General features: G+C 44.3%; 1 protein-coding gene across 1 annotated transcript; it reads right to left on the bottom strand.

The window, feature by feature from the left end:
- Positions 1 to 949: 949 nt before the first annotated feature.
- On the bottom strand, positions 950 to 26,930 carry il11ra (interleukin 11 receptor subunit alpha). The gene is made up of 12 exons (XM_028974648.1): positions 26,816 to 26,930; positions 11,815 to 11,911; positions 11,141 to 11,207; positions 10,821 to 10,987; positions 9,228 to 9,351; positions 8,967 to 9,133; positions 6,532 to 6,695; positions 6,236 to 6,383; positions 5,545 to 5,643; positions 5,332 to 5,428; positions 4,812 to 4,892; positions 950 to 2,615 (listed from the first exon to the last, which is right to left on the bottom strand). The coding sequence occupies exons 2-11, from the start codon at positions 11,909 to 11,911 to the stop codon at positions 4,814 to 4,816; spliced, it is 1,209 nt and encodes a 402-aa protein (XP_028830481.1). The 5' UTR covers positions 26,816 to 26,930; the 3' UTR covers positions 950 to 2,615; positions 4,812 to 4,813.
- Positions 26,931 to 27,035: the final 105 nt, after the last annotated feature.

Here is a 27,035-nt window from a genome sequence, read left to right on the forward strand (position 1 = left end):
TATTTAAAAAAAAAAGTTTTATATATATATATATATATATGTGTGTGTGTGTGTGTGTGTGTGTATGTATGTGTGTGTCATGTGTTAACTTGACTACTCTTAACTTGACTACTGCTATTACGTATTATGTGCATTTTTACCCTCCTCTTCTTTCAGGGAATGAGTATCTGAATCAAAAAGTAAGTTGGAACATTGGCTGCAGACTGAACAAGAAACCAAGAATGTGATAAAATATCTTTATTTCACAAAAATAACAAACATAAAAAACAGCTTATTGTGTTGTAGACCAAAGCAAAATGTGTTATGTACAGTACATTTATCACGGACTTTGCTTCCCTGCATAAAAAAAAAAAACAAAAAAACACAGTAGTCCAATGTCAGCAATATGCAAATGATAACAGCTTTGGTGCCACACCAGACAAATCAGAACCGTAATAGAAACTGTAGCTATAATAAAAGTTTATGAACAGAAATAAAAGGCACAATGCTCACTAATTTGTGCTTTTATACAACCCCCCCCCCCAATTTCAGGACAAGGCCAATCCGTAAGTGGAATGGTGGCACATGAGAATGCCCGCAGCATTACGTTTCCCTCCTGAGACGGACCGTTGTAAGAATGAAAACACATTTCTCTGCTCATTTCCCTGACTCACCTCCCTGACCCAGCAACATTCCTGAATCAATCCATGACAATGCAAGTCATCATGAAGGACTGCGCTATCTGGCACATGAATGCAGACCACTAACAATAGCAATGGTTTCAAGAGCAAATGGAGAGCTATTTTACAGTGTGTATTTCAGTAACTATGTACCAGGAAACATTTACTTATTTAGATGCACTAGGAAATGTTTTTTTCTTTCTGAATTAATCATAAAAAGACATGATTTGTGTAAGTGCCTTCCTTCAATTAGCCATAAACCTCTCCTGCACAAATACCTTCATATAAGGTTTTTTTTTTTTTTTTTTTTAAACCAGCAGTCATCCCTGGAATCAATCATTGCACAAACTCAACCGATTAACATTTACCATAGTAAGTCAGTCAGTAACAACTAAAAACAAGTCAACACATCCTGATGCACAGAAAGCATCCAAAAACATTCCCATGGACCAGCTGGGCTCACTGAGGTTGAAAAAATGTGCAAACTTTGCTGGTCAGTCTCGGTGGAGAAGATGGCAGCCTATCAGCTGGCAGTTTGAGGCCTGAAAATGTTGCAACCTCAATGGAAAACCAGAGGGAATTAACACAAGACATGTGAACTAGTTTAACCCTGGCACTGGAAAATATGCACTCTTGAGCTCAATTGCACATGAAATGTGAGCAACCGCTGCAGAAAAAAAAAAATCATCGGGTTGAAATAACTGGTATCAAGGCAAGGCTTGTCTAGAAGCTGGGAGTCAGATTGCTGTTTTAAATTTGATGCAAAAGCACAGTCACTTAAAAAACCAACTGCGCGTTCAGTTGTTAGGTGGGGTAAAAAAAAATAATAAATCTATATATTTTTGTTAAATCTAATGCTTTATTATTAGAAAAGTATTATGCTTTAAAATGTAAAAGTAATGGCATAAAATATACTGTACATACGAGCTTTACATCACTGAAGAATAACATAAGTAGTAATAAGTGTTTTATAAAGACCTTTATACAAGAATGCTATGTAGACAAAGTATATCTTATTTAAATGGTTAATATTTATTTTGAGATAAAAGCTTTTGAGATAAAAAACTAGCCGATGCTAAAACTCGTCATTAGCTTTAAGAAAATGCGACAAACTCTAGAAGTTATATACCAAGTTAGACTGCAGAATTAAAGTGAAAAACTTGCAAGTAGAAATTACATTCACCCCAATGTCTTATTGACACGGACACTGAAATCAGTTAAGTTGCTCATCGGCACGGCGTAGTGTCCAGAGAATCATGTTGAAACATCGCACGGGGCCGTAACATGAGGTATGAAATGTCTCCTGGGTAATATTACAACGACGGGTCAAAAAAAGTGACAGATGGATGGAAGATGGATGGCCATGGAGGGATTTTTTTTTTTTCTCGCTGAGTTAGAGCTCCTGTGTGAAGCCTAACATTCTTGAGGCTACAGGCACGTCTGAACAAATGCAGAAGACATTATTCTTTCAGAAAAGTGCTAGTAAATGCACACCGGTGACACCATGGACAACAACTCTCCTCCTCACATCAGACAGTAGCAGCCATAGTCCTGGAGTGCAGAAGAGAATGCCAAATTATTCATAATGCCCAAACAAATAAAACCTGCTTACGTCCAACAGGCAAGCTTCTTCACAGCATTCCAATTGTCTCAAAGAGTTTCCAAAGGTGACTGGAGTATGTGGATAGGCAGAAGATTCGAGAAGAGTTCTGTCCTTGGTTATGAAAGAGAGTAATCCTGCCTTCAGCATACCCCAGCTGCCCCTGCAACATCAGGGGGTGATGGGCTGTCAGACAGGCTCACAGCTAACAGGATTTGGGTCGGCTGCTATGAGCAGCAAGAAGAGCCTGGTGGATTGTGGGTAATGTAGTCTTGACGCTGCTGTCGCAGTGGTAATGATTCCCTCTGAAGAGAAAGCCCTATAAGGGCTGACGAGGAGATGGCCAACCTCTGAATCTGAGAAGAAAGTTAGAAACATTATTAAATGTGAGGATTACATACATTAGGCATAGTTAGTTAACACTCAATTCAATCACACCTGTTTTGTCGACCGAACAGTCCGGTAGTGCTTTGGACCTGAACGTTTCATTCAAAAGACTCTGTGATTGATCAATTTCTAGGAAAACTACAGGCTGTGCAGAGGGACATAATAATAGCACGTGCACGAGTCAATCGTGTGACAAAAGTCTTGTCGCTTATCTATTTTGTAGAAACACCTGCTTTTAACCTGACCTTTAATTAATCAATTGGTGTTAGAAATAGCTCATATGAAAAGCGAAAACCCTACCAAATGATGGCAAATTTTGTCTTGCCAAAATGTTCTCGCCTATACAGAAATTGAACAAATGAACTGCAAATACAAAAATATATGTCAGCAAATTAAGTAGTGGTGCTGTGAGATCCAAATTTAATATCTTGTATGACTTATATGAGCTTGAAGGACTGCATCCATGCGGCTTGGCAAGGATTCATGCAATTTATTGATGAAGTCATCAGGAACAGCAAAGAAAGCAGTCTTGCGTTCCTCCCAGAGTTCATCAATATTCTTTGGTTTCGTCTTCCAAGCTTCCTCTTTCATCCTACCTTGAGGAACTTTAATGTGGAGATGGAAGTGTGTGATGGATGCTGCAGAATTTGGCCTCTTTTATGGTTGGGAATATAAAAGATAGCTAAGATTTCTTGGTATTTCCACCCTGCAGATCTCTCACACACCCCCATACTGGATGTAACCCCAGACCATGATTTCTCCACCACCAAACTTCACTGTTTTCTGGGTGAATCTCGGATCCATGCGAGCTCCAGTAGGCCTCCTGCAATATTTACGGTGACTGTGGTGTAATTCAACAGAAGATTCATCTGAAAAATCCACCTTCTGCCACTTTTTTAGCATCCATCCTTTTAGCAGGCGGTGGGACTTGGCAAATGCCACACGGTTCTTCAATTGTCTTTTGTTTAGTGCTGGCTTCTGGGCACTGATTCCACCATGGAGGCCATTTCGAGACAAACTGGACTTCAGGTGACCAGGTCTGGTGGAGCTCTACTGCAGAGGAAAATGGGCTGGCCTTGGATTTTTGAGCTAACAAACAGTCCTCTCGAGCCATTGTCTTGTGGAGTCTGCCTGGCCTGGGCTTGTCAAAAACGTCTCCAGCCTCTTCAATTTTATTATCCTCTGCACTTGACGCTGAGACACATTGAAGGTGTGTGGACCTGGTGTTCAGCCTCTTGATAATCCACACTTTAGTCTCAGGGTGAATGTTGGGCATGTTTGCAGAGGTCTAGTTGCAGTTGGTGTGAAAGTCTAGTGGGGTTCTGGGGTTCTTTTATACACACCTGAGACCTCATGGATGCATTATTAGTCTCAGGTGACGCTCATATGACAAGGCGACAACACTTATCTCTTTGCAAAAATGGACTCAATGGGCTTTATGAAGCTTTGAATATTAGAATACTTTTTGCCAGTTACGTTTTGCACTGAAAAATTATTACAAAAGCTGTTGGGAATAAAATGAGCAGTTTCTTGTAAAAAAAAAAATCTTGATTAGAAATATATTTCACTCGAGGTCAATTTGTACACAAGCGACAAGACTTTTGTCAGGGACTGTATACACACACACGTTTACATTCTTCACTGCTTGCTGTCAGGGATCCGGATCAGGGACCTGTCTGTAAACTACTGCAGATTACTTATGTTCTTGGATGCACAGTTTTGGCAAGAGCCACGGTTCCTGTACATAATTTTCTGGGCTCATGATAAAATACACAAATGTTTAAATCTGTCAAGACCCATATTCATCTGAACAAAGCAACACACACGGCTTCCAAAAAGCTACGAGATGAGATGAGATGTCTGATGACTGTAAATGCCGTCTGCCTGATATACAGAGAGGTTTTATATAGGCTGTTTGGTGAGGGCTTATCCAGACATGCTTCACAGAGTTGCCTTTTAATGTCGGTAATTACCACCCAAAGGCTACGGGTTGTCTTCAAGTTACTGCAATCGCAGCACGACCCCAAAACAGCACAGCAAACTTGTACCGCTGCCATTACAACGTCAAACCACAAAGGGTTGAAAAATGGCTGTTTGAACGTGAGGAATTCACAAACACTGGATAGGTGAAGAGCGATGGGGTGGGGATGGGACGGTCCGCTCACTTTCAGATCAGCATGGACTTCATCTTCATCGTGGAGTTCAGCTCTTGCTTTGTCATGCTGTTCCGTTTCCTTTGCCTCACCCTGTCAGTCAACAACATATGGCGCACTTTGAGATAAGGCCGACTTCTGTTCAGTGCTACAATAACTAGCTTGCATTATTCTTACATTCTTCTTGTTCATTATGCATATTATTCAGCAGTGTGTGTGTGCATGCACATTATACTGATTACACATTTGCATAACTAAACACACACTTTAAAAAAAAAAAAAAAAAAAAAATCATGTGCAAACAATCAGGACACAGCTGCTGAGCTTCAAAACATTTGGCAACATCCACACACTCATGCAGCCATGTAAAGACTTTGATCTTATCCGCTTGGCCTGCGACTCGGATCCTTTGCCTTGTTTAGTCTGTGTTTTAATGTGGCATATTGCTTTAGCACCGGCCGCATCTTCCTTTTGTGCTCTTTAAATTCCATTTACAAACGTATTTAGATTCACATATTCATCTTATCCTCACCATAGAAGGCCGATTACAGTAAAAACCGCCAGCAAGATGACTGCAGCGAAAAGGCTGAGACCAACCAGCAATCCTAAACTTGCACTCTCTACAGCAACTGTCAAAAAAAGAACAGAGAGAAAGACGGTGAGATCCCAGTCTCAACAGCTCTACCTTACGTCTCATAAAACAATACATTCATTATTATGTACAGAAAATCTCAAATCATTTTACCTGATCCCTTGGCTGATGGTACAGCGTCTGCATCAACTGTTTCAGTTGTTTCAAAAATCTCTGGGACGTCTGTAGCTTCTTCTGTGTGGAGCACGTAATCTAGAGAAGTGAAGTGATTGTCACATGTGATGCACAGCAGCACAGCACATGGCGCACACAGTGAAATGTGTCCTCTGCATTTAACCCATCACCCTGAGTGAGCAGTGGGCAGCCATGACAGGCGCCCGGGGAGCAGTGTGTGGGGACGGTGCTTTGCTCAGTGGCACCTCAGTGGAACCTCGGCGGATCGGGATTCGAACCGGCAACCTTCTGGTTACGGGGCCGCTTCCTTAACTGCTAGGCCACCACTGCCCCAGTTCTGCCCCAGAGAATGTACAGAACGGTCAAAATAGGTGTGAAACGTATTTGCCTTTAAACAATTTTATACAATGAGAGTGATTTTCTTTGCCAAATTTCAAAAGTCAGCATATAATGTTGCACCTCGAAATGTCAGACATTAAACATTTCCTGTTTTTGCTTAAAATGTAAAAACCCAGCGCCACTAGAACTGTTCCTGCACACAGGAAGTGAAGAACTGCACACTAGACAATGTTTGGCATTTTGTGAGCCTTCTGTCACAGTTCACACAAAACCAGGAATGTGAGTTAGGACGGCGGGTTGGACAGGTCCCGGGATCAGCGCAGACCCTCACCGGTCCAGGGAAGCGCTTGGAAGAAACTGCTCCACTCGCTCCACTGACTGTCACGGTTCAGGCCATCCCGCGCTCGCACCTGCACATGGTGGACATGACCGGCCAGGGCGTCCATGATCATCACACTGGTCTGCGCCTCTACGTACAACTGAGCACACATAAGGTAGGAACAGGAAAGACAATTCAAAATGAGACGCAAAAAGGAGAGTTTGTATCATTTCAGTCAGAAACATTCATTCGTTTTCCAACTAGGGATCCAACGGCATTTGGCTGCAGGAAGAAGGATTTTTACTCACCTCTGACCAGTATTTAGAGCCCACAGGCTTGTATTGGAGCTGGTAGCCCAGGGGAAAAGCATCACCTTGCAACCAGGACCGGGGAGCTTTCCACTCCACCAGTAACTTGGTAGGGTGGCCTACCACCTCCACTACAGTCACCTCCTCAGGGGGGTCAGGCTTAACTGAACACAGGAAAGAAATAAAGTGAAAGCATTTTATACACTAATATAGTTAATATGCACATGTTAAATATGTGTTGTATACATTTACATAATCGGTAGTTACAGGGACAGTCCCCCTGGAGACACTCAGGGTTAAGCGTTCTGCTCAGGGATAAGTGGGGTTTGAAGCTGTGACTTCTGTTGGTTTTCTGTTTCTTAGGCGAGTTTCTTACCCACTACCACCCATTACAAATATGAATGTAATGCGGATCTATTGCAAAATTAACCATAAATTCTGTTTTGAGCTGCGCACACACGATCAGGCTGTTGACTCATTATTTATTATAAAACCAGGACAGGGACTTCAGGAATCATAATTTACTGCAGTGGTTCCCAAAAATGAATGCATTTAAACAAAACAAGGATAGATAAATGATGTGTGTGACTTCACTGTAAACATGGTTTGTCACTTGCATTTGGAGGAGTTACAATAATTAAATTCCAGTTTTAAAGCAATCTATAAAAACCTACAAAAGCACTGACCTAAAGAAAAAAGGTGCGGGAACTACGGATTTATTGAAACCAGCCATGGCTTTGCACCTAAATACTAATTCTGGATATGCAGAGTTAATATATAATGAAAAACAGCTATTTTTGCCTGTTCATTTTGAAATGAAGATGAGGACGTTTTCTTCAGAACACACAGAAAGCACATTCATCACAGAACACCACGTCCGTGAAGGGAATGTAACGACGGCCACTGAACAGACCCTCCATGATAAGGGACTCTAAACTCAAGAGACCAGCCCCGACAGCTCGGAGAGGCTGAGGCTGAGATGGTACAGACTGCAAAGTCTTGTTCTGCAGGACGATGACCTGCAGGAATTAATGCCGAAACCACAGTGGAGCCTTATAAACAAACCCCCAAAAAGGCATGGATACTGCCGGTCAACCCCTCAACCACAATCCAACTGGGAATCAGTGGCAAGAAATTACTGCTCAATAGCAGCCCTCATGCAGCTGCAAACGGCTTGCATACATGGTTCACTACGCCCTCTACCCAAACGTCTGCAGCAACCCATCATTTGTCACAACTTATTACAAATACGTCGACAGGGTCACAGTAGACGCCACCACAACATATCCAGACTATTGCACAGCGGTGCCTGAATAAATATATGCATCTAAATGCTGACGAAAAAGAACTGGTTATTCACACTGGTTAAAATCATCTCCTGGACTGAACCTCTCCTACTTGCATGGACAGCCGGGCAGGTCCGAGGTTTTAAATATCTGGCACTTGTTAAAAGCAAAAAGCTTTATTGAACAGAAATATGCACAACAAACATGCCTATATATCGTGCATCAACTCCATCTGTTGCCTGCCACCTCCCATTGTTGCTTAACACAACCATAATTCAACCCATCCTTCTGTACCGCTCCCCCAAGGTTTTTCTTCACAATGTTAACCATCTCCTGCGAAAGCATATTCTCTAGGATCACACACACTGCCGGCTAAGATAATCAGTCCCTGCTTCGCACAGATCACCCCATGAATCTGTTATTTACCCTTTTCCCACCCGGCTAAACTGGACAAAGACCCTCTTTAAGAAGACAACTTAACGATATTTAAGCGTTTAGCCCTGTCTGCATCAATCCTATTTGGTATGTGGTTTGTGTAAAACATGATTTTGTGTGGACACAGAATGTATTGCCTTGATACACACGCGAGCATTGCTAAAAACCCGTTAAAATCAGTAAAGAATAATTAATTTTCTTCTAATGAACAGACTAGGTGAATACATTATAATTTTGGTATTATTGGTAAAAGCCCAAACTGTAATGAGTTGGAAAAAAGGTGAATAAGCTCGACTAGGCAATACTGAAAATACCCGGAGTAGTTAAATAAATGCTGAAAAGACAATGGCTGGCGGCTTAGCCATTGCATAACCACTCCCAAGCCTCTGCGGTTTGTTCTGGCACTGTGTGCTAGAGATTCTGGACTGTTCTTTGCAAAACCGTACGAAAAACAAGGGGGCAGGGGGCTTTTGACACCTTGGAACAAACGTGCCTTTCAATGAATAAATGCAAAAGTGACCTTATAGGTGAATAACTTGGCCCTCAGCACCACCGGGAGTAACTGCTCGCTGTATATGTACACTGTCTGTATGATTTAGAGTACAAGGTACAAAGCTCCAATTAAAGCATCAGTCAGAACCGCAATAAAACGTACAATACAATGTTACCCACGATTCCCAAGCACTGAGAAAATGGTGGCACAAGCAGACTTACAGAGCTGCTGGAGATCGATTTTAATGGAAGACCAGTTGCTGCCCAAGGGGTTCTGCACAGAGACATTAAGGTAGTGATGGGGGAACCACATGAACTGGTTTGTGATCACACATGTGTTGACGTTGGGAGACTGTTGGATGCAGCGCTCCACTGTGTGCTCCCCATGGCTGTGAGGGTAAAAACATCAACAGGATCCTCAGTCATGGTCACACCTGAATGGGAGGGGTGGTTTTTCAGACGACTTTGAGCGCAAAACCTTACCTGCGAGACAAGTAGAAGGCATTATAGCTGGTGGGTAAGAACGTTTCCACCAGCGGGGTCCAGGAACAGTAGATCCGGTGGTGACTTGGAACCCTACAGGAGATATTGAGATATCCTGGCGCATCTAAATTTGAACAGACAGACAAACAGCTCTTCAGCGATGCAGCAAGGAGTAAAAAATACTAAACAGGTTTAGGTTAGGGCTGTCCCAACGCGTCGACATCATCAAATGTTTGGGAGCACTGGGTAACTGCAAAACCCCCAAATGATCCCTTTCATGATACTGGCCACCTGTGGTAAAATCGCCGAGACCAGGGGTCAGCAACACACAGCTCTTCTACACGTATATTCGTGCTAGAAAAGAAAAAAAAAAAAAAAAAAAAAAAACACGTGAATATTTGGGACTCCCGATATTGGGGCTTAAAGGTTGCAGCGTTAAAGGTTGCAGACCAGTGGCTTAGATGGATACATGAAAAAATGCATAAAATAAATGTAAAACGTGATTATTAATGTTACCGTTGACATTATTCAGCACCCATTTCACTCTAGCTTGAATTTTGAGTTTATTTTGTAATTTTAAGTTTAAGAGCAATAAACATGCATTGAAATGTTAAATGAAAAATCAAATGTATAAATTGCTATATTAGTCAATTTATATGGAAACAGTCAAGACTAAATAAAAAAAAGACTAAATAAAATAAATAAACAGCCCTAGTGTGCAGTTTAACCAACAAAGTCAGAAACTGGTGGAGGAACATTTTGGAGAAAGACCTTATCTTCACAGCCTGTACACTACACTAAGACCAACTAGGCACAGCAGAAACGTCCTCCAGTCTTCAGTGGTCCATTGCTGGTGTTACATGGCCCTGGCAGGCTTAATTTCTTATTCTGACATCTTAGCACTCAGTCAACAGCTTGCCCATCACGCAAGCTGTTGACTCTCCTATGTTCTCTCTTTCATCGGTAATTGCCTACCACAGCATGCACAAACACTACTTTTATGCAGATGGGGTTGTTTCCTAGCGAAGAGTCGGGACTCCTGAAGTAATTTGAAGAATCGAGTTCCATTGAACTTCATTCCAGCTTTAAGCTGATAACCTGAAACGTATAATATTTTTCAGTTTTGGGCAACCTTACCTGTGGCAGTTCACCACTATTCTTTCTACCATTCCAAGCCATTTGTTGAACTTGAACTGGACATACACACACTTTAGACCGGCAGAAGGCTTCAACGAATCTGTGGCCCAATAAGAAGTCAGCCAGTCTGACCCAAACTGTGCGCTCGACAACTAACTTCAACACGCGCCGCTATCAGCAATCTCGCCCTTCCTCCCAGGAAGTAGAGGTACAGTGGGGTAAGTAGCTTCCTGTTCAAGGAAGCATGCGGAAACCCGAGCGGGGGGCTGGATCCAATTGTGCCTTCAACTCGCTGCCTGTCTCACATGAGCTGACCAGAACTAAAAAAAAAAAAAAACTCTTCCTAATTTTGTCCCTTGCTTTGTTAAAATGACAAAAGAAACCAGCTGGAAGCAACTTCGAGAGCCCGTGTTTTATGCACAGTAAAGTTCTAGTGGGGTTGGGTCGGAGACTCACAGCCCAACCGGAGCTTGATGGCCTGGATGAGGGTCCCTCTCTGGTCGTGGCAGCTGTAGTTGCCCTCCATGGTGCCGTCAGCTCTGGGCAGCGTGAGGGAGCAGTCTGCCGTGGGCGCCGGCCTCGGCAAGACTGCGCTTCCATTCAGCCGCCACTCGAGCGGAGCCCTGGGGGACCAACAGAACCCGGTCAGTCAATAAACCCACCCCCTTTCCCCGGGCCCCGAGCCTGGCATCCAGCACCCCATACAGAGAGAGGTGTGAGCCTAGCTCTTATCACCGTGTTAGCTCAACCCCTGGGCGAGAGCCAGCAGTACGTACCCCCGGGTGGCGCCTCCACACGCCAGGGTGACACTGGAGCCCAGCCTTCCATACTGGACGTCAGGAACTGAGCAGTGAGAGGGACGAGAAGGACTAGGGTGAGCAGGGCCGGTACAGAGGTGCCAGAGGCGCACAGTTAACACAGTTAGCTTCTCTTTCTGTTTATGTTAGCGAGCTGTCTGTGCTGGCCGGTCAGGGACTGGTATTTATACCAGGGGGAGGAATAACAAGCATTAACTGCCAAGACGAGGACAAAGAGAGCCACACACACAAATACATGCATGCATGCAAGTGCGCACAGATACACACACACACAGCTGGGGAGCGCCTGGCCTCCAGAGCTACGGGTGAAGTCGTGCTCCAGAAACGGCTCAATTCAATGTCTGCTTTCAGGGAACTGGCGGCAGCGCATTATTTAAAACCCCACCGCATTTCTCACATTACAGCTCCGTGGGCCAACTGCAAGGCCGCCATCGAAAACACACGTCTCACATTAATTACACTTTGTGTGATGGGCGCATATCCAGGCTGATGCTGGTTACTGATGTAACTCGAACAACACTTCTTTGTTGGGTTCTGTCAGAGCTGTTTAAAGTTACTAAGGGCCAAGAAAAACGTGGAAGGGAAGGGAAGGGAAGGGAGAAAAAGACACCGGGGGGCTTCTTCCTTCTTACCTTCATTACTGCAAATCTCAGAGTTGATGTGGACGAAAGACAGACTAATGATCCCAATGACTATTAGACCTCCAGGGCAGGACGCTATGCCAGGCATCTGCGAAACACAAACACGGGGCAGGTAAGTGAATCGGGCTTCTGCTAATGGAGGTTTAAAGCGTGCCACTACCCGGCAACAGAGAGGCTTCCATCGATTCCTGAGAGGGTCGCCAATCTCCGACGGGCGAACGAGCAAACACACAAAAGCGCACATCGGTGGAACCGCCGTTTACTTTTCCGACTCCACCAGCACAAGAGAAGGAGCAAAAAAGATAGGGTTATTTGCGGAGCGCAGCCAAGCAGAACACGGTTTTGTTTCAGCCCTGGCTTCTTTTAGCAGCTTTCAACACCTAAATGAAAAGAAGATTTAGGAGAAAGTTTTTGGAAAAACCATCCTGTACAGGTTCGGCTTACATCCATTTTTATCCACATCTATATACGCACATATATTGAAGAGGAAAAATCAAATGAAATGTATTCATTTTTTTTTTATGTTCGGTAAGCTTATTTCTGTGAGTGTTTCACAATGTTCTGGCCATCACTCCAAACCACCCATTCTGTAAAAAACCTTCACCGTATAGGTGGTTCATCTTAAAGCCCAAGTCAAAGTTTGCACTCCACACCTAAAGAATTCCCTCAAGGTGTTTTTGAGACATTGCATTCAAAGAACAGGAAGAAACAAAACCAAAAATATAATGCCTCCAGCCAGAAGAAGAAATGTGGACTTTAGGGGGTGAGTGGGTAGCGGAGGAGGAAATGACATCGGCTCACTACCCCATATTCAACACGCACGAGAATACGCAGGAGGCGCCTGGAGTGTAACAAGGCTCAGATAGACTCTCAATGATGAGTCACGGCCCACAGCTAAAAGGTGACATTCATCATGGACCTGAAAACAATGCCCCAGAGTTGCATGGAAAAACGTTACTGCACACTGAGACAGCGGGAGAGAAACATATGTTTTTTCTGGGGTTTTTTTGTCGTCTAGACTTGGCAGAAATCAAATAAGCTAAATGCGAAACAGAGCAGATGTCCTTTAGCAAGAACAGGAGAGCACAGAGCCAGAGCCAATTCTGAACGAGGGCCCCAGAAATGGTGAAAAGTGGAAGAAGAAAGTTAGTCCAGTTACGTTATGAGCTAAGCTCCAGAACTCAATGAAGAAACAAACCTTTCCAGCACCAACATTAAATCCTGCAGTCCCCACAACCCCTTTTCTGATGGAAAAGTTACTGAAATATAATGGCCTCGTTTGTTTTACAGAATCAGAAAATTGGGCCATTCCAGAAGACGAGGTTATTGCAGAGAGAACTGGGACAAGGCCAGGAATACACACTCGTTCCCTGCGGATCTTGGCAAAGCATGGCCCAGGCTTCCTCAGAACTGCTATTCAATGGCTCCATTTAGCGATGGCAATCTTGAATGTTAATTCAAGATTCTATATAAACTAAGATGGGTCTGGAAATGACCAACCACAGCGTCCAAAGTGGTTCTAAACCGGAATTGGGGAGGGGTACTCCATACAGTAGGCAGCAGAGCAGAGAATATAAAAAAAAGTCAAGTGAGACATAATATAGACATATGTATTCCCACAAGTTTATTTAGGTCACATAACTTCCATTAGCATATTAGCTTTTCCACCATAATAAGTTAATAGATATAACTAGTTTAGTAAGCAGGAAAGGAAAACTCAGTTGGACCAAAATCACACGGGTGTTGCCATGAAGGTAACCATCCCTGAAAGCAAACATTTCAGCAGAGAATAATCAAGAGTTGCGCTCAAGCCAAGTTCATCAACTCAACACTGGTTTTTTGTTTCTATGCTATAGTATGTAGGGCTGCAACTATTGAATATTTTTGGAATAGAGTATTCTGTCGATTTTCCATCGATTAATCAGATAACTCATACTTTTGCGTTTTTTTAACAACTCTATCAATAGTGAAGACCCAGGTTCAAACCCCACTTACTACCATTGTGTCCCTGAGCAAGACACTTAACCCTAAGTTGCTCCAGGGGGACTGTCCCTGTAACTACTGATTGTAAGTCGCTCTGGATAAGGGCGTCTGATTAATGCCGTAAATGTAAAGTGTGTTATGCAACATGAAAATCCTCTTAAAATGAACAAGCAATTGGCTGTTATTCCTCACAAAAAAGTGAGGTAGGTAGGTAGAATGTTTATCTTTGTGCAATGTTATGTGCAAAATAGAGAGAAAGAGAATTTTGCTTAGTGCAGGTGTGTGCAATGCATGTGCAAGCCTGCACCGCTGTGATGTACAACAAATGCTATAAACTCGCCCAAAAGTAAATCTATATGCTGATGAATGTAGATTAGTCCATCTGTTGCATGTTATCAGTGTGTGTGTTTGGCGCGCAGGAGGGATGAATTACTATCGACTCATAACACAAATAATTACAAATAATGTCTGTTCTAAGAAGCGCTAATGTTAGCTAGCAATCATAAAAATACGATACCTTGTAGAAGCTCCGAGTCCGCTCAGAGATTCTTTCGGTTAAGGTGCTGTTGTATTTTTAAGTACTTTTATGGTAAGTCAGGTCCGTTTTACAGTGTATACACGGCACTACGTTGTCCACGTAGCATAAAATGATCCCACACTTCAGACATTTTATGCCTTTTATGCACACCGGTATCTTCATTTTCCGCCAATAAATCGCGCCTCCTTAAATCTTTGAAATGCGCGTCGTTTAAAACAGTCCGGTGCTGCGCAGCTCCGCGGGCGTGATACGGTAATAGATGGACTTTGGTGACTAATTAAACGAAGCCTCGAGGCAAAGAATTTTCCTCGAATATTTTTTGTAATCAAATCATTCGAGTTATTCGAATAATCGTTTCTGCCCCAATAGTATGCACATAAGAATACAGAAATGGAAAAAACAAAAAAAACGACATCGTCAACAATAAAGGATTAGTAACTGATTTATAGATATGAATATAGTTCTCAAAATTTGACAAAGCCATTGCAGTCAACGGTATACACATTTTTAGGCCAGAAAGAAATGTGGCAATTATCATGAAAGATAAAAGAAAAAAAGAAAACTACATTATACAGTACTCTGCATAAAAAGAAGCATGCCACCCTGCTAAACACACCAAACATGTCCTTCTCTGTGCTCAGAGCTGAAATGCAGTCTAGCGTTAATCTGATTAGGCAGGAGCCTGCTCAGGAACTGGTTAAAGACCAGTCATATGAAGAAAGTGTAACAGCTCCACGCTGAATGAAATGTTCTCGGGTTTTCAGCCATTTTTCATACTGGATCAGGTTCGCACTTTGAAACCTGGACACCCCCCACCACGGCCCTTCAATCTCACAACGTTGTCAAATTCAGCGGAGAGGTGCAGCCCGGAGCACAAAAACCCCATCCTGCAGGTCCGTTACCACGACCTCTACAACCCACAAACAGAGCCTGCATGTTCCTCGCCACAATCGTCACCATGAGATGTGGAGTAGATTAGTGCCCCTGTAAACACATTGTTTACTACTCTCGCCCTCATCGCCCGAGTCCTCTCTTGATCGCGAGATCAGGGTTTCAGACGTCGTTGGATGAAGGCCTCATTAAAGACACAGGAAAAGACCAACTACAAATATAACCTGGTAGGGGTGGTAGTAGCTTAGTGGGTAACACACTCGCCTGTGAACCAGAAGACCCAGGTACAAACCCCACTTACTACCATTGTGTCCCTGAGCAAAACACTTAACCCTGAGTGTCTCCAGGGGGGGACTGTCCCTGTAACTACTGATTGTAAGTCGCTCTGGACAAGGGCGTCTGGTAAATGCCGTAAATGTAACCTTCCTGCTTCATCCTCAGCCTGAAAGCTAGTTAAACAGCTACGTCACCTGTGTCTACGCGGCAAAGCGAGCGGGACGTAGGCGTGTTAATCCATCATGAACAATGCACTTCGGAACGCCGTGTACCACACGCTCAGGGATGGTATAAAGATCCCAGAGGATGGGTTAATCAACACCGTGGCTGCCTGGCAACACATGGAAATGCAGGAAGTGCCGGAAAAGTGCACAACAACAACAACAGAGCGGGCAGACAACAAGGTACGGAACTGGAACACCCTCAGAAATAAAAGTGCAAATCAATCAATCGAGATGTTCGGATGGACTGCACTGTAATTAAACTTTCCTATGGACTCGAGTGAAAACCATCCCCACCAAGGACCAGAACATTTGCTGTAGTCTATAATATAAATATTTTAGAATCATTACACATAATCCAGCAATAAACACTGTGAAATGTCACTTGTGGTTTAATAAATGAATGCAAGAGCACTGGCAAAATGATATAATCGTGTGGCTGCTGACTATCATATTTATTGCATGAGCACATGAGAACTTGAATCCTCAGTTCTTAATCATTCCAGTTGATTCAATATGAATGCACTCACTATGCATTATAGATGCACAATTTAAGTGAAGTGGAGCCATGTATTCTAAATGTCTGGCTTTAATTTTCAATCCTCAACTTCCCTGAAAAATTCAAAACCAAAGAAAAAAAAAGCAAAACGGCTGCAAAGCATATGTCTAACAGATGTGTGGCAGCCATCTTGGATCCATATAAGAGTGAGATGAAATTATTCATGAAATTTACGACTGAAACAAGGGAGTGTATTTTCCATGCCCATCAGTTCAGGTCCTGGGGAAATGTGCACGGCGTTGCTGCAGGTTATGAGTCACTATTCCAGTCCACATTCACTTGGCCAACAATTGCCCAATGGACCAAAAATAGCCTGCAGCACAAGGTCAGTGTCCACTGTGAAAGTTCAAACACTATATATAACACTCTGTAAGGGCTCTGGACTGTCCAGTTAAAAAATAAGAATTGTTAAACAGCGTTAAAATCAAATCAAGCTACTTTTCAATGCTTGCTGCCGCTATGAAATAGAATCAAAAACTAAACTTAAACCAAAATAAAACGTTGAAAGAAAAAGAAAATGTTTTTATTTCAATTTACCACAGCTCGTCCTTATACTTTATGGCTGCAATTAAGCCGCCGCCCCCCTTCTTTCTCATGTGCACTGCCTGAATTTTTTTTAGGTTTAATGTGTGTGGGGCTTCCCACTCAAGTATTTGAGTGACAGCGCAGTAAATTATGTAACGATGTTGGCGTATTCTAGCATATCAAAACATACGTCGAGCACAGCAGAGTCAACATATTGGATAAATCTGGATCGACAAGGTCCATGGGCACCTCCTCGTGCCTTCACCCCCAAACCCCGCGCTTCTGACATTGAACAACATCTGGGGCTGTCAAAACTCAACCAAAACATCAGCACAAATGAGAAAGAGGGCGGCGGCGTAATTGCAAAGCCAGCAATGAGAGCAAAAGTCTCACATGTGAGAGCATAAAAACGCAAACAGTGAGCAAAAAAAAAAAAAAAAAAAAAAAAGACTCATCAGGGTCGTCAACCTACATTTGTCCAAGGGTCCGAGTTTTTCCCAATGGTTTCAGATGGTATTAACAAAAATCCAAAGAAATATATGATTTATTTATTAATTGTTTTATGCAAGACTCATATTCAGACTCACATTACTTGTTCAACTCTGATATTTTCGGTTTCCACGATTCGCAGGAAAAAAAAATGATATTGTGATTAATTGGATATGTGATATGATATATGGCATTTGTTTGCTAATTAATAGAAAATAAATAAAATTTAGAATTACCAAATCCTTACATTAGTGCAAATGTTATTTCCCCAATACTGCAGCTTCAAAAAAATAAATAAATCAATGAGAATTTTTTCAGGCACATTTTCACAAAATGCTGCTTTTGCCAATAAACCAACCAATCACAGACCAGAGGAAGTTAAATATGATTGGCTGTTTTCTGTTGTGCCTGGTCTGTGATTGGTTGGTTGGTTGGTTTTGTGGCACATCTGTAAAGAGGGAGCGCCCCCTGCAATCATGAATATTCTGTATTCATTTGGCTCATAACCTGCCAGGGAAAAACAGAAGTTAGTCGTTGTTTTATATGTTAAATATGTGGTCACAATCACCTGACTACATTTGCAAATCAAATTAACATTTAATCAAAAAAAGTTTAATACATTTATTTACAACATGTGAAAAACTTTAACCAATCGCCACAACATATTTACAAGCAGCAAACCATATGGAAAGGACAGATACTATAGACTAGAAGTTCGTGTTTGCGGACCACTCAACTGCGTGAGCTCAACCTGATTGAAATCGGCAGGAACGGTGAGACCGAGCAGCCGGTTTCAGTTGGTAAACTTCAAGAGAATGACATAATATATTGTCGCTACTCATAATAATAATCATTTTGTAATTGCACAATCTTACATTGTAATTGCACTGCGCTCTACTCTACCATGAATGCAGATTACGGACAGGTTGTTTCATTTGATTTAAAAAACCTTACTACTCCTGATTCAAGATAAGATGACCCTTTATTAGTCCCACAAGTGGTGGGAAATTCAGTAATATCAGAGAGATATTTACTATAAGGAGAACTCCCGCTCTCAGAACACGTCTGCCAGCGGTTCATACGCAAAAATACAAAATACATATTAGAAATTCACCAACTTATTTAGAGGTTGCCACTAAATAAATGTATTGAGTGCTCAGTATTTTTAAGACCTTTAACTCCAGATTTAAGGAGTACTAGTCACCTTTAATTATATTTACGTCCTTAATTTTCGAAAAACATCTCATCAGGTCAAAATCATCCTCAGAATTTACATAAATCGAAAAGAAAGAAAAATAAAAGGCAACTATCAAGCGGCTCTATCTTGAACAGAAATGAACTATACTTACTTAATAAAAGTTTAAATCATTTGCGCATCAATACATCACAGCCAGAAACTTCACTGAAGAACAATTTAGTCCTGAGGACGTCTTTGACCTAAAACAAGTGAACAAGCTGTGCACAAAGTGGCAGTTTGAAAATAGTGCCCTCCATGTCAAATGTCTAATTTGGCCATTAAGTGACCATAAAGGACACAAATTCAAAAACTGCACTTTGACTCCATGACTTTGCTGTATGTAGTGAATCCTTCTCGATTAGAGCACCAGCTAAATTTATGGTCTAACTTTCTAAAGATGGTGGCTTTTAGCTACTTTGTTGAAGTAAGGTTATCACTAACATGGATTTATATCAAACAGTGGCACATTTGGCTTCCCAAACCAAACATTCGTTTTGAGAGAGAGAGAGGAAAAAAAAAAAAAAAATTACTTTTCAGGTCTCTGTTGATAACTGGAGAAGGTCACGCTGTCCCCTGGCCTTGCAGGAAGATTAATGGTACCAGAAACCTGTGATTAATTTAATGTGGTGAATAAGTCTGCACTTGGCAGAATGTCTTTAAAATGCCAAATGGCAATTTTATTAACGACCTTCGGCCGTCCTTTTTTTTTTCTTGAAACTTCACCCTGTAACCCACAACCTCACAAATGGTTTAAAACATGGCTATTCTGCGTGTGCACCTATACATTCAGGCTGTCGAAAACCGAGCCCTTCATCAAGCAACGGCTCTATTCAGGCGGTGTTGAGAGATGTTGGCAACGGCCGTTTCAGTAGTACACACAGTTCAGCACTGACTCACTCACGTACAAGCAACTGCACATCCCCTTTTTTCAATGGAATATGTAAGGAATGGCCATAAAAATTGACACTAGCCCTTATAGCCAGAGGCCAGTGGAAACTATGATTTCTTTTTCATGTGCAAATGGCAATCAATGCCTGGAATAGAGTTCAACCCTTTTCAAAACCACAGCAATGATTGACTCCATGCATATTTAAGTGCAAAACACATGTGGCATTTACAGTTAGATCATAATCTGTCCGAAAGGTCATTGTGAGAAAAGAACGATGGAGCAGCTGGTGCATCGAACAAAGGTGACATTTACCTACATTTGGCCCTGCTCAGTGAACATAAACACTGCAGACAACCATACATTAACAGCAGAGAACTTAATTAACACTGCAGGCGTAAATTAGGTTCTGCTGTAATCGTAAAGTTGTTCAAACCACATAGCTGAGTGGTAGTAGCCTAGTGGGTAACACACTGGCCTATGAACCAGAAGACCCAGGTTCAAATCCCACTTACTACCATTGTCCCTGAGCAAGACACTTAACCCTAAGTGTCTCCAGGGGGGGACTGTCCCTGTTACTACTGATTGTAAGTCGCTCTGGATCAGGGCGTCTGGTAAATGCTGTAAATGTAAAATACTTGCATACCTTGCATTTTCTTGCCTTTTTACAATGTATGACTATAAGACTATTAGTGACAAGATATATATATTACCCAGTGATGCGAGTTCAGGTTGATAAGAAGAGAAAGTATGAAAGGGAGAATGTATGACCCAAAAAAAAAAAAAAAAAAAAAAAAAAAAAAAAAAGAGCAAGAGCGAAAGAGATTTATTATTAATGAGTCCCAGATGAGGTAGATCTCCAGCCTCCAAGACACAGTGAAGCATTTCAAGAGTGTCTCCAAGAACACGAAGAGGTAAATTTTGTTTTCTTAGGCAGGGATGTCTAAACAGACCTGAACAAGGACAGATGGCGAGGCAGTGCCAATGTCTCTCTTCTTTTTTCCCCCCCTAAGACCACCCAGCACTCCATAGATATTGTGCGCAAAAGTGCCTTGATACATTAAGTGCTGACATGCGCAGCGTGGCTCTGGACCGGCTGCTGAAAGAACAGGAATATTTGCAGATCACTAAATTGCAGAGATGGGTCCTACAAATGCATTCTATTGCAGATAAGATAATGAAGTGATCCCCGCTCTTCAATGGTTAGACCGTAAAAATAAATAAATAAATAAAATAATTTATGGATCTCTGACAACCCTGACTCATCACGTAGACTCATCGCAGGATAGCACAGACTGAGAAGATAATTACATTTTAATCTCTTCCCGCCGTATCCTCCCAGCATTACAGACATTGGTTCTCTCTGGCTCGTAGTTGTTTTTTCCGAATCCAACCATGCTTAAAACAGGCCTAAAACAGGTTGTCCAACAGTGACAGACCAAGATGCGCTTTTTGACAGATATGGTCAAAATTACATTTTCCATGATGTATTTTTATACAAATGAGCTGTAAAAAAAATAAAAAATAATTCTTGTGCAAATAAATTTTTTTAAGATTTAGTGAACCTATCAACCTCATTAGCCCAGGAATTGGCCAATTCAAATTGACCTGATTAATTGGAGAACCAGTCAGATGGATCAATGATGACCATTACTCCTCACAGTTGGGTGAATCCAATAACAGCATTTTCCATTCCTCTGCCCTTTAAAAGAAATTGACATGGGTGACCACCATTTATCACTGAGGCTACAATCACTGTCACTTAATTTTTCTCGGAGATTAGCACTTTCTCCCCGATGACACTTGCCATGCTTGCTCACCAAATCCGGTGAGATTTTCATCATGCTTTTAATGAGTAGGAGACTGTGCTAGAGGGAGATCAAGGCCTTTAATCCTCGACAAACTAGCACGATTCCCCACAGTAATCTGCTGTTTAAAGTGACCACATTCTTATCTAAAAACACAGAGTTCTGTAAAAAAAAAAAGTAATACACAAGCAGCAATGCAGCGTTAAACACAACGCCAGACCGGAAGATTTCGACAAGGTTACCGTCCTTTAGAGCAGCACTGCTTATACTTCATATCAGACAAGGCTTGGCAGCGCCGGCATCCCAGAACATAGAGGAATGTTGTTGCCATAGGAACGGGCCCTACACTGAAATTATGTGGTGCACGTTACTACTCTTCCCTCAGGCGAAGAGTTAACAGCTCAACTTTCCGAGGAGTGAAAACACAGCACAGTCCGATGTTGCAGACAAGGGCGTCCGATTCTTCTCTGATTCCACTTCGGAGGAAGGAGAATAATTAATGGCACATGTGGAGAGGCCCGGTCTGGGCTGAGATGAGGGGAGATGAGGGCAGAGCAGCCAGCAGGACGCCTGAAAGATCGAGCAGAAACTGGGAGACGTCGCAACCAGGACAAAACCCCGCCAACCTGCCACGTACGGACCTGCGCCGCAAACACATCCACGGCAAAACGACCACGGGTGGCACCACACAACACGCACCACTTCCCCGCGATTACTCTGCCCGGAGAGCAGTATTTACACGCCTGACAAGAGACGAGAGCGGTGGGAAACGGCCTTGCCGCGTTATCGGCCAGTCCGAGCTCGAGTGGCCAGGCTTTGAGAGGCTCCGCTCTCCACCGCGGGACACCGTCTCCATCCCGTCCCGAGGCGGTGCGAGGTGGGGGCGGGCCGCGTTACTATCATGGCCTCTCATCCACAGAGCCTGGAATTTCCTTCAGGCACCGGCCAATGCAAGATGGCTACCAGATGCCAGCTATTCACTCGCGTTGGCTGCCTTCCCAGGATCCTTGCAGTCGGCGAGGGCCGCCTAACCTCGGCGCGTTCGGCAAAGGCCCAAAACCAGAAATGGGCCCGTAGGAAAGCTCATCTCTGACCGATTTCCCTGCTCCTGGGCGCGGGGCCTTCGTGTGCCACGTTCACCGCCGCCAACATCTCCCGCCCAGGGGCCGTTCTGACCGCTGGTAGAATTACAGGACGTCTGTCCTGCAAGGGCTCGCCAACAATGACCGTCCCCCCTCCTGGCTGCAGCCAGCGGCACGTTCCTCCGCTCGGCATTCTTCACGTGGCGTCCCGCTAGCCGCTCGGGGCGTAATTACAGAGGAGGGACCACATCACGAGAAGCAGCGAGCTCTTCGGCGGGCTCTTCCCAGGGTCTTCTGGCAAGTGGAGAGACAGGGCAGAAGCTAAAGCGGAGTGGCTTTAGTAATGCGGCTGGCATTTGAGACATGAGGCCCTTTTTTTTTACATTTTCTTCTGTTTGGCACTTCGTGAGTCATGAGGGGAACCGGTTCCGTCCACATCCTGAAGTACTTCTCCTCCTGGTGAACAGTCCTCAGGCCTCGTCATCATCCTCGAGTTACGTTCTGCCTTCAGATTCTGACAGAAACCATGGAAGTGATGCCAAGGCTATCTAGACAAAAGGCCTTCTTTTCACATCTTAAAATATGGTCTGATGTATCCAGTCCATGGTTCGAACTACACCTAATTACACGTGTAATTCCCTGATCTGGGAAATGTCCTGGTATGTCCAGACCTTGTTGTTGCTTAAAACACGGTTTCAGTGATGCATGGACAACGTGCATCCAGCACAAAAAGGGGGCGCCGCGCTACGCTCGTTCGTACGCGGGGATCCGTCAGATCCAGTTTCTCCACCCAGGAGCACCGGTCTCCGCGTACCACGAGCGGAGCCCCCGGTGACTCAGTCCTGCTGGGAAGCGGCACGCCGCGACTCTCTCGCAGCTGTTCCAGCGTGCCGGATTCAGCCCCCGGGGAGGCCGCCATCATCTCGGCGACCGGCAGTTAGCCGGGCTTCATTTTCGCTGCGTGTTATCGAAACCTCTCCGCCAGAGCGTACCCCGCCTTGAGGGATCGGCGTACCTCGGTGGGGGGAGCGAGAGATCTGAGAGATCGGCATCAAAGCGGACGCTGAGGGGTGGGAGGGCCTTACGGAACACCCCGACAGATCAGGCTGCCAAAAAGTGGGCGCGCAAAACACCTCGAGAGGAGGACGGAGGGGGGCGTTCCGCCGGTGCCAGTGGGGCTTTTATCGTTCTGGGCAGGGGGGCTATCGAGTGCAGCTCAAGACTGAAGCAATTTACGTCCCTTTAAAGAATGATTTAAGAAGACAAATGTCTAGGAAAGAACTTTCACGTCACACTTAATGGAAAGAAGGTTCCTGATTGGGAAATTCGATTTTGCTCGTATGCAATTCCATGGCTGATGTACGCTGCTGTAAACACCGAGACCGAACGGCAAGAGATCTGAAGTCATGGCAGATGTTTGGGATCAAAGGTTCTGCGTGATACTTGAAAAATCTATAATTACACAGCACACACTGCGGAGGCCATGTAAATAAGCACGACGGCAAACCAGATCAGGGATCCATGCGCCGCAGCGTGTCCACCCTTCGCGTCCCATGGCGGTGAGCCGTGACTACCAGAAGCGAGCAGAGGTCGGCCGGGCTAATTAAAACCGGATTGGGCTCGGATCGCCGCGGCCTTGCCGCATTCCGCTCCACGAGGTCCAACAAGCGCGTACGTGCGCACAAGCTTTACCTGTTGCGGGTGGCGCTTACAGCCAAGCTGCTTTCATTTAAGACGTCTTAGCAGTTAATTTTATTAAAAAAAGAGAAAACAAGACGTGATCCTGAGCACCTTAAAGAGTCCAACCAAAATAAAGGAGCAGAAAACCGAGCTTGGACCTTTCACTGCTCCGAAAGCGTGCCGCCCTGCCCCTCCGAGCGTTAACAGCAGTAAAGAAGTACATTTACATTTACATTTACAGCATTTACCAGACGCCCTTATCCAGAGCGACTTACAAGCAGTAGTTACAGGGACAGTCCCCCCCCTGGAGACACTCAGGGTTAAGTGTCTTGCTCAGGGACACAATGGTGGTAAGTGGGATTCGAACCTGGGTCTTCTGGTTCGTAGGCGAGTGTGTTAACCACTAGGATACCAGCCACACCCAAATACTGAAATCCTCTGAATAAACGGGTAAAACGCACTGAATCCCGGCATCTGCACTGACCATCCACCGAGCTGTGAGGAAAGCCTTTCCACCGGGAGCCACTTCATTCGCCACCAAGTGCCCGTTACCATCTGCATTTCAAAAAAATAAAAAGCCTGGAACTATTACGAGTTTAACCGATCATATTCGCTGGCGTATTGGTAGAATACCAAGAATAACGGCACTACGAGGACGTGGCAGTGACGATCAATCTTCACCGATCTCCCAGAAAGAGGCCAGCGGAGTTCGGAGAGGTTTTCCGCGCCGAATTTAATCCCGTCTCGGGCCTCATGCAAATTTAATGCTGGCGCTGCCGGGGCCTCGGCAGGCCGGAAACGGGCCCCGTCCCCTCTGACGGACAGCGCGCGGTGCGGCTTCGACTCGATCTGGCCGGCGGCGGTCCCGAAACCAGACACGGTTGAACAACACTGGAGCCGCCGAACAGAAGTGGACCTCCGGAGAGAAAGACGAGGACGTTTTTTACCAAGTGACACTCGGCCGTTGCGGTTGTTTCTCAGGTGCGCGGCTGAAAAACTCCGGCCCGGTGTTTGCATTCCAGGTGCCGCTATTTACAGCACGGCCGCTTCTCTAGACAGCAGGAATGAACATCTGGACCGACGGTCACGCCGGCGGCTGGATAAGGACGTCGCTGCGCTGTGAACTGAGCTGCTCCGTGACACCGTGGCTTTCGAGGCGGGCCCAACGCGCACGGAGCCAGGTATTAAAACGCTTGTGGACGCTGGTGAAGATTGGCACTAGGATGAGTCCACCAGAGAAGATGGAAGTGGGCAACGTTGAAGGTACACGAGAGCGAAGGTTTAAAGGACTGAACACGTGAAAAAAAGCCGAACTCCACAGTCAGAACATCCTGAAGTGATAATTTCGTACCTTGTGAATAAACCTGTGGTGAACAGGAGCTCGGTGGACATTTAGCACCATAGGGGTCAGTTTTGTGGTCAGATGTGACAAAGTCAACACTGAACACTGGTCAGCGTAATGTCCACGCCAAGAGACGCCAACTCTGCCCTGCCTGGCAGCTCGCCTGAGAGAACGTTCAGGTTTCTGCAAGAGGATGGCAGAATCTAAGCTGGGGTGGCTCAGAAGCAGAAAGATGGCGGTCCATCTGTACTGCATGCGATGATTATGATACATACATTCTTTGTTGTTGTATAATTTCGGCTTGTATAATTTTCGGTTCGAATCCCGATCCGCCAAGGTGCCACTGAGCGAAGCGCCGTCCCCACACACGGCTCCCCGGGCGCCTGTCATGGCCGCCCACTGCTCACCAAGGGTGACGGGTTAAATGCAGAGGACTCATTTCACTGTGTCACCATGTGCTGTGCTGCAGTGTTTCACAATGACTGTTCACTTTCAAATCGGATCACTACCAATGACTCTGCTTCAGCAAGCAACGTGATACCTGAAGTCAGAACACAAATGACAGCACGAAGACTTAATAGCTTCGTAAAGGTTGGTAGCATCATATATATGTATATGTGTATATATAGATTTTTTTCCTCTACATTTAACAGTGATGCACAGCAGTCGGTGGTATACTGCTTACAACTTGGGAAAAGTTCGTCTGAGAAATATGCTGAAGTCAAGGGCTGCTGGTGCCTTCAGCCTGACACACACACACACACACACACACACACACACATATATATACATTGTGTGTATATACAATCTCAATGAACAAACTCCGTATAACACACACGCAAACTAATTTAAAATGATTTAACAACTCATTTGTACGTTCCTTTAATCTCTGGGTTTGAAAAGCTAGGTCAAGGCAGAAGACGTAACCTTCAGCCTGTACAGCTCAATGTCACTTAAAAAAAGTTCAATGGCAAACTTGTTTTCATCTGTTAAAGCTAACTTTCATTAACAATTATTTATAGGAGAGTAATAAGCTGCCATTTTATCGTAACACACGTAATCTACACAATTCTATTATTTTATTAGTTAAAAATAAATTTAAAAAATAATACAAACATTCGTTTTAAATGCGCTACAATAGTCAACTTCTGATTTAAATCGCAGAACTATAAAAACAAGCAGATACCGAAAAAAATATGAATGTTGCTTTCATCACGTACCTGTGGAAAAGCCACAGTGTTAAGATTCTATTCTGATATCCGGATTATTATGAATATTAATACATTTTTTGAGAGGAGAGCTGAACCGCAGTCGTAAACAAGCTCGCCAGGACCCGCGGAGGTGACCCGGGGGGATCTGCGGCTCCGCTCCCGGCGGAGCCCGAAACTTTTCCACGCGTTCGCCCGCGGCGCCACGCCCGCGTCCGGCCACGAACTCCTCGACGGACGCCACCCGACGCGACCAGCACGCCTTACCTTACTCCACTCGGCGCTTTAAACGGGCATTTTGACGCGGCTACTCTCCATGGCCACGGCGGGCTCAACTTCAGCCTCGCAGGACGCGGAGCGGGAGGAACTCGCGGCGGCGCCCCGCCCCCTGCTCCTATTGGCGGGTTCGGCTGTCGGTCAAAGCAGCGGGACTCGGCGCTTCATGTCCCGGATGTTGTTGGCACGGGTTCCCTTAATAAAAACAAAA

Source organism: Denticeps clupeoides, chromosome 3 (genome assembly GCF_900700375.1).
Source record: "Denticeps clupeoides chromosome 3, fDenClu1.1, whole genome shotgun sequence".
NCBI lineage: Eukaryota > Metazoa > Chordata > Actinopteri > Clupeiformes > Denticipitidae > Denticeps > Denticeps clupeoides.